Genomic DNA, 9510 nt, shown 5'->3' with positions numbered 1-9510 from the left:
TTCGCAAATGTTCATTGTAGTTATGATATTTGTGAAGAAACAGAAATACTGAACATTAACCATGCTCCATAATATCCATTATATGCATCTTTTGACGATTTAAAATCCTGAAAATTATAAAGCGTTCCAACGCAAAACGATTAAATAAATTGAATTTGGAGAGTTCTGTTGTTTGCCGTTATATGTTGTGATACTACGAGGGTTGCTTATATAAAGCATAAAATACATCACTCATTGTATGAGCACGGATTGCCGAGTGTCTTCAGGAGTCAGTATTTCAGGCCAAGTTGACGGTTACATTTTTTTTCTTTAATTTTATTCTTGTTTTTTACTTGAGCTTTTTAAATCCAACGTTTACATTTATCAATATAACGATTTTTTTCCAATGCATACCAAAATCTGTGAAAAGGCCCCTTTATAAACCAACCCTTGCATTCAAGTGATACTTTGTAAAGAAATTCATTTAAATGGTTCGTTTTCATCAATTGCGCAATAAATTGCGTAAATCAAATACCGGCTGAAGAATATATGATAGAATATTAACTTTGGGAACATTTTAACATATACACAAATATTGACAGTGTTTCTATAATTAAAAAATGATAAAATAAGTAATATATTAAAACAAAATTGTGCCGAAAATGTTTAGCAATCATTTAAAATGTAATGCATCGGTTTACAATGGCTAAAAGTGTAATATGAGAATGTATTTGGTTTTCGGTTTAGCATTTAGGTAACAGGTGTACTTTCAAACTTATCACATAACGACAACGCAACGGGTCTGCTTTCTGTTTTATTTCACGCAGAAAGAAATGTTTTAAAATGTCATATATTTACGTTCGATATCAAGTACATTTAAAATCGGTTTCCATACTTATTTTTTAAACGTTTCGAGAGCGACATGCAATTTCTAAGAACACATAACATGACGTTTAATTGAGACGCGTTCTGAGAAAACTGGGTTTAATGCATGTGCTTAAAGTGTCGTCCCAGATTAGACTATGCACTTTCATATTTTATGGTATTTTTCGTTTAACGGAAGTCTCTTCTACACGAAAATCCAGTTAAGGCGGAAAGTGTTGTCCCTGATTAGCCTGTGCAGACTGCACAGGCTAATCTGGGACGACACTTTACGCACATGCATTAAGCCCAGTTTTATCAGAATGCGTCTTAATTATCGTAAAAGGGCATCGCCATAATCACCATTACTGACCTCGATAAAAGGATTGTTTATGCGAGACAGTATACGGCGTATATCTTAGAGCAAAACAAAATACGCGTATGTATTCCTTTGCTTTGGTTCGCTACTAAATTTACTGTGTCTGTTGAAAAATGTTCAGTAGGCAAGACAATGCACTGCTTTACCTACTTCGACAGTTAGTAGATATTACTCTAATTAGTACAGGTATGACAATGTAGGGCGAACATCCGAGAGCGAAACCCTTTGTCAAGCAAATAACCATTTGTGTCGGGCCACTTCATTATCCATTTTAGCATCGAAAGTCAGTTCGTAATGTGATATGTAATATTATGTGAATATCCCAACGAAATATGTTTAAGAATGCTCCAGTGTTAATGGTGGATTTGGTTTTAAGAACAACTTGCAAACAATTAATGAATAAAATCACAAATTAGCGTCAAGTATGAAAAGGTACAGTAGTTGACTGTGTAGGTTGTCTGGTTCGCGAAGTGGTTACAACACACCATGAGCTAATAGAAAATTGAATTTTTTTAGACTTGTAATCGTGACACAATGAACATCGTGCGGTGCGACAAGACCTCATAGGTACTAGGCGAAGATAAAAATATATATGATGTCAAAACATTCGTATTTAATTTTACAAATACAAACGCGGATATAAACCAATATAGTAATTAAAAGCGTCCGAACGTATAAGGCTTTTGTTCCATATTACAACGTGGGCATGCAGAATACAAGTGCGTATTTAGTTTAGACGGAACACGACATGTATTAAGAACTGCTATAAAAACCTCCAAAGTCATACGCTTCCTTGCAGCCGTTGACTTTTCGTCATTGTGCATTTCCGGTGGATAAAACCCGTAATGTCGTTTGTTATTCGCGTTAGTGTAGCATAACATTTAACTAATTTTACTCAAAGAATAATGGAGATCTATGACACATGTTTAAGAAAATATTGATGAGCAAGCGACCAATATGTTAAGCATTGATAATATAAATAGAACGCAGTTTAGACTGTGTTTGCATCACATTATTTCTTTTTAATATTTGTTTTTTTTTAAGTGGGTGTTAGAGTCCTACTGGAGGCGGTACAGATTGCAAAAGTATGGGATGGTCAATTTTGGGAGGATATATTTTCTCCTTTAAAACCCTTTTTCGTTTTTTAACTTTCTTTTATGCTTAACTAACACTATCTATATGATGCGTTTGAGACAATGTGAATTTTAACGTTATCTTGATAGATTGTTTTCGTAACTAGTATGGGGCATGTTGTATTGAACAAGTTAAGGCAGAGAAGATATGGCACAACTTTTAAAGACGGTTGTCGGACAAGGAGGTCTGATTGATACCAATGATAAATAAAGAAAGCGAGATTATTTTGTGCGGTTTCTGGAAAAAGACATGGATATGCAGTCCATCTGGCTATGTTTGCCAAGCCACGAGGGGGGAGGAGCCACATTCAAATGACAATGGAATTGGGTTGAGAGAACGTTGAGAAAACTACTTAAATGCATAGATATTGACATGTATTTCACCGTGGTCGTATTTACTTATTGCTATATGTTTTTCGAATCATACTTGATTACATGACATAGTTTGGGTAAAGGTTCTCGGCGGAAAGTTATTACAACACCGCAAGTATGTTTAACATCCAATCATCTTGAATATGTATTACTGTTACCAGTTATTACAGCTACACATTCAAAATCTAATATATAAAGACAGATAAAAAAAGTATTATGATAACATAACTAAGTAAATTAGTTTAAATAATATCAATGAAATACAGTTTGGATTAAGATGACTAGTACTTATAGAAAGCTGCAATCGTAGGTTAGTATTTTGTATAATCGGTATAAGTACCTATTCGATACAGAAAGATCTTATTTAAATACGGGTAGTATTTTACAATTATTTACTATGCCTTACACATTCGTTTACTGTGTACGATGAACGTTGACAGCGTATTTTAAACAAATGTATGGTTTAACATACTGGTTAATCAATGTTATCAATAAAGGATATTATGTAACAGACTTCATGAAAATATGAGAGTTTTCATCCACTTTGCATTACATAGTATTCGACTAAATCTGCTGCCCGTTGAAAGCGATGAACATTGAAATTGAACTGGGCATTTGTTATAGTTGCTTTTAAACTCAAACAAACACACTCAAAAGCAAATTTAAGATAAGATCGTAACACAAACAGCCTATGTACGATTGCAGTGAAATTCGAAACGTTTACTGTATTGCGTACGTTGATCAACTTTTGAGATTATTTGAAAAGAACACAGTGTTTATTTTTTGTCATTGATTATGTTAAACAATACCGTGGATTAAAAAGCTTAAACAAATACAATTAATCAACGAAACGAGCACACAGTGCGTCTTGAAAGATAATTGCCAATAAACGGATAGTTTAAAGATGGGACACATTGATTTCGATAACCTTATTATTAGATTTGCATGTTGTAGTAAAAGCAACAGGTTATAAAGCTGACCAAAAACAAACGCTTAACAATAAGGAATAAAAACAATATTTATTCTACATAGTATAAATGATTCATAGGTTATCTAGCTAAATACATGGCCTGCCATACATCATAACGAAGAGGTTAACGTTAAGTGGAAACACACGTTTTTTAGCAAAATATAAACGTAAAATATAAGCGCTTCAAAAGTGCTGTTGTTACCTAACGCATTATAGAAAATTAAAAACATTTTATAGAGATTATCACTATCATAGTTATTTAGTTGTTTATAAAAGTCACAATCGTAAAAGCTTATATGGTCGAGAACATCACACATATTGCTTGTGTGCACCCATTCTAATTTTATTGTAAAACTAAACTTTTCAAAAGTATATTCATCTGCATTAACGCATACGCATTTTTAAAATAATCATATTGTTTATTTCAAATCTGAGACTTTGGGCGCTAGGACTATTATCAATTCGTCAAAGTCATTCAGGTGATTGTATATAATAAATATTTATTGTAATCGCTACATTAAGTGACACTCAGAATAGATTCGGCCTTTAAAATATCGAAATGCCTTTTGTATAATAGCACTAATCAGGCATAGCAAATACTGTCAGTGAAAAGGAAAACCTTGTACGCTAATCAATGCCTAAGAAAGAAATCACTCAGCTACTCAATAAACTGCTAGTTTGGCTGCGTTTAAATTAGTGAAGAAACATTTTTAAATTGATCGTCAGTGAACGTTAAAAATTGCAGACAATAAATATTAGCAACGATCATTGTATTTCAATGAATTTATTGTGTTTTATTAACAATTACATTAATCATTCAAACAATCGAATTGTGAATTGGATTATAGTTAAGGTATATGATGTGTGTGTTAGAACAACGGTTGATAAGTGATCATATTAACGACCATCAAGTAATTACATTATTTGCTGCATATACAAAGAAACAGCATTTTTGTAATTATAGTATACATGTACTTATAATTTACTGAAATAATATGATTCTCCTTTGTTCGGATAGTACAAAATGTACAGTGTTATGTATGTTGTGTTCAAATGAGTAATTATGACATGAATAAATCAGTGACATGAAACGTAAAGAAACTAAACAACGTAAATCTATGAGCAGATTGCATCGCGTACGATGTATGCAACGAAATGTAAAAGCAAGACAGGTGTGAACATGCGTGAACTGAAGCGTGCATTGTGTTTGTTTTGCTTATCAAAATTCAAAATACTTGATATTGTATACAATTAATAAGACGACAATATACTAACTCGCTTCCAAATATCATATGTAGCACAGAAAATATAGCCATACTTTATGTTTAATTATTGAAATTATCAGCTTTACCTTGAACAAGGTTACCGCAACACACGTGGACTTAGTTTTGTATAAGAGTGTTTAGTTATTATACAGTTTGAAAGTAACTTATCAGATAACAACCAAATTAATGTGACTTTACCGTGAAAACACCGCTTGTTTAGCGATATTGTAAACTCAAGCTGACATCGCATGAATAGGGCACCGTTAAGTGAAACTTTAAAACGGCCCTTGTAGTGTCATTTATCAGTAAAAATGCCGACGTCTGTGCATGTTAAGGAACCGATTGGATACGGTACTAATAAGACTTTAATGAGGAGCCAAACAAATGGGCCAACGCTCGTGTCTATGCACCAGTCCGGTTTGTTCTCTGTAGGAACACACGATCCGTCAAGGGAAAAGTTGTCGGATGGTCATGACATTATTCCCTACGCAACGAAACAAAATTCTCCCGTTCGCGTGACCTTTACACCGGGGACATTGTCAAAGGATAAATCGCGCATAGCTGATCAAAGCAAAAGTGCCATCTTCAACTACAAGCCTTTGAGACGCGCGGACAGTAAGAACTTATTGTCCAGATTCCGCCCACCAGATGCGACCCTTACAACACTTCAGAATCTGTCTCCTTGGTTGTCCGTCTCTAAGTCGGATTTCCGTGACCCACGATTGAATAGCGAATTAGCGTACGATGGTCACTTTGATAAAGAATCATTGGAGATATTAAAACCAAGGTTGTTTCGAAGGAGCTTTACGGAAGGCCAAATAGATCTTTCTAAGGTTTTTATTGATGAAGCATCTGCAACCAATACATACCAAGCCGAATCTTTAGCTCGACGAGCAGGTTTTGATCCGAGATGTATACCAACGTACAAACCACAGTCAAGGGAACTTTCGATCACTAAACGCGACACAATAACTTCGCAGAAAGATAGTAGGCGGAGTGTATCAGCGTTGTCTGATAGGGCGGATCAAATCGAAGTGGGTGTTACATACGAGAGTATTGACGCAGTCAAAGTTGATGATCAAAGGAGGGAAGCTGAGGAAAGACATATAAATCAAACTCATCCTGCTACAGATAGCCCGACACGAATGGTCGATGCAAACCGCAGTTTTAAAAAGAAGCTAGTTAATAAAACCCCGGAACGTTTGGTAAACTATTACAGCGGCTATTTACCACCGGAACTTTCCAGCGAAATCGCTGAGCAGTGGGAAAGGAGTGCCAACAGTAGATCCATGTCGAAAACACCAGATCCATACGCCGTGTCGCCGAACAGCCATATGAACAAACCACTGATTGGGGATAGGTCCTTCTATATGCGAAACGCCTTTCCAGTCACCAGAAAGTATTGCCGTTCTGATATAGATGCCATGCGCCTTGAAGGCCGTAAAAAGCTCCTACAGTCGTATGGACACGTACCAGCGCATTATTCCGTCCTCAATGTGAATACATTGCAGTATATTTTCAATACAATTATATATCTTTATTCAAGTAAAGTCCAATTATGCAAGTTAAATGTATAAATAATTGTGTCCACGTATAAACTTAACATATTACTCATTATAATGTTAATGTTGATGTTGAATGTTACTATTAAATAGTTTAAGCTATATGTTGTACTACACTGTTGTTTTAATATTGTATGTGAATTTCGATTGTTGTGAGTGTTTTGTGCTGTTTATTTTGTAAAACGAATGTATTTTTAATTGCTCTAAGGTTCACAATTTACAGGAAGGTAAGAAAGGAATAGCTTTGGATGAGGCGATTCGAGAAAAGCAAAGCCGGCTTTCGGCTTCATTTAGACGAAGCAAGTCCTTCGTAAGCCAACCGAAAGGCATCGATTTGGCTAAGGAGCAAAAGCCATCAGATCCCTCAACAGATACGCAAAAGGTTACTGAAACGGTGAATAAAGCTCCTTTAAAGAAACTGATGGATCCTTTACCCAATAGTAACCCTAAGCAAGGTTTATCTTCGATAGAGAAGTTTCAGATTCAGAGGGAAAGGACATATCAATTACAGAGTCAAGCACGAGAGATGCTTAGCAAATAGGAGTTTACTAACTGTGTCTAGTATTTCTGCAAAGATTGTATTCCGAATTTGTGTGCATCATCAATACATTCAAGTTAAAAATAAGACTACGTTTAAACGTATTTGCCATCTGAAGAGATATGCGAATAGTATGCTTATCAAGCGTGTGCATGTTTTGTCTAATTCAACTTGTTGAATTTCCTAAACTCGCAATGAGTTACAATTCCCGTTTCAAGTAGGTGATACCAATTTTAATAATTAAATATTCACATTCGATGTTCTCTTATAAATAAAAGTAATTGATCAGAACAAGAAATTCTTTCTTGAGTTAGGCAAATTGTTTACTATATTGATCAAGTATTGTTCGCAAATAAGAATGAAATGCAAACGATGTTGAGATACGTAAACTATATTGAAAACTCAATGTTAACAAGTGTTGCTTTACTTGAACAAAGAAATTAGCAAAACTACCTTGTTAAAATGTGTAAATAGTTTCAATAAATGTTGCAAGAGTTGTTGCATAGTCTTATGTTATGAATGTTAGTGTATTTGTTTCATACATCCAAACCTACGTGTATTTATAAGTTGCATTATTTATTTATTTTATGTTTAGTACAATTATAAAGTTGTCTTGGTTACACATTGGAAGTATGTTATGTTTAATGTTTACAGCCACAAACAATTGTGTTAGTTTGTTCCAAGTGTTGATGTTGTGTGTTGTACTTAAAAAAACTATTTAAACTTACACGAATAAAGTCAAGAGCGAGATATAGTTAAAACACGCAATTAAATTATTTAAATGACATGTAAGTTTAGAAAGAAATATGATTTAACGCCATTAATTGATATAAATAGTTGTTGTTATGTGGTTAATAAAACGAACTAAATGTCAGCTCATTTTGCGTATCGTTTTCCGCGAATTGAATTAAACTCAAAATGCGTTCTGAGAAATGAATAACTTGGCAATAAACTCTCCTCATCAACCGTGAGTGGCCCGTTACACGAGCATGTATACGGCCCAACCGTATTGTACTGGGTCATAACTTTTTCCAAACGAGGTCATATTTAAGCGTCTCTGTGTCCTTTATGTAAAATTATGTCATAGTATTGCATAGCAATTTGCGAGTTACTCTAACATTCAATCATATCAGATTTGTGATACATATTGGTAAATGTATGTTATATTATTAATACATATAATCAAACATACAACTTTGCATCGATGTTCTGCATACTGTGCATTCAACCCCAATAATAAGTCATCAAAAACTATATTAACGTACCCTCAAAATGTGTGATTATGTTTATTTGTAAAAACAGATAGCACGCGGATTATCTTTTATAAACAAATAATGAACTGAAAATGTTGGTGGAGTGATTGGCATAATAGACATATCAATTGACAATAATTCATATAATTCATATAAAATCCTGTATTTTAAAGTAAGTTTTAGCTTCCTTTATTTGACTTAATTCTTAAAAAATATTTGCTGTTTTCTAGAGCATGACATTTTTCAACACATTTGTCCTTATTCAAATTTCTAAAAAAAGTGTTATGAGCAAAAACAAAATATTTTTTCAATCGCTCTACAGGCGCAATGCCCTACGCTTGTACTAAACTGTGAACACTGTTCACATGAAAAAACACGCTGGACATGATCAACGTGTCCAAAAACAGAATAAGTAAAGATGTCTTTCAGAGCGAGTTCATCGAAGTGAAGATGGTGAATCATGAATTAATTGTTTTCATTTTAATGGGGCTTTTTCACAGATTTTGGCTTGTATTGAAGTTTGTAATTAAATGCTTTAAAGTGATAAATGTAAACATTGGATCTAAAAAGCTCCAGAAAAAAATCAAGAATAAAATTTAAAAAAATAAAAAAGTACCCCTCAGCAGAGCTCGAACAACTGACCACTGGAGTCTTGGAATTAGAGTCTATGACATAGACCGCTCGGCCATCCGTGCTCATACAATGATGGATAGGTGCGTAAGCGATCCTCGGAGTTTCACACAATATAACGACAACAACAGAACTCTCCAAATCATTACATCGTTTAGCGTTGCAACGCTTTATCATTTTCATGTTTTTAAATCGTCAAAAGATTCATATAATGGCTATTTTAGATCATGGTTAATGTTCAGTATTAAAGGGGCCTTTTCACGTTTGGGTAAATTGACAAAATTGAAAAAAAGTTATTTCAGATTCGCAAATTTTCGTTTTTGTTATGATATTTGTGAGGAAACAGTATTACTGATGATTTACCATGCTCTAAATTAGCCATTATACGCATTTTTTGACGATTTAAAAGCTTGAAAATTATAAAGCGTTGCAACGCGAAACGAATTAATAATTAGGAGAGTTCTGTTGTTGTCGCTATATTTTGTGAAACTACGAGGATTGGTTATATAAAGTATAAAATGCGATTAACATTGTATCTGGAAGGATGTCCGAGAGGTGTAAATGGGAG

At 34.1% G+C, this 9510-nt stretch overlaps 1 protein-coding gene across 1 annotated transcript; it reads left to right on the top strand.

The window, feature by feature from the left end:
- The first annotated feature begins 3854 nt into the window (after window positions 1-3854).
- LOC127850891 (uncharacterized) lies at window positions 3855-7453 on the top strand. The gene is made up of 2 exons (XM_052384281.1): window positions 3855-6455; window positions 6745-7453. The coding sequence occupies exons 1-2, from the start codon at window positions 5271-5273 to the stop codon at window positions 7060-7062; spliced, it is 1503 nt and encodes a 500-aa protein (XP_052240241.1). The 5' UTR covers window positions 3855-5270; the 3' UTR covers window positions 7063-7453.
- The last annotated feature ends 2057 nt before the right edge of the window (window positions 7454-9510 follow it).

This window comes from Dreissena polymorpha, chromosome 11 (genome assembly GCF_020536995.1).
Source record: "Dreissena polymorpha isolate Duluth1 chromosome 11, UMN_Dpol_1.0, whole genome shotgun sequence".
Classification (NCBI taxonomy): Eukaryota; Metazoa; Mollusca; class Bivalvia; order Myida; family Dreissenidae; genus Dreissena; species Dreissena polymorpha.
The sequence above is the reverse complement of the archived record's forward strand: the minus strand, read 5'-3'. Positions and strand labels throughout refer to the sequence as shown.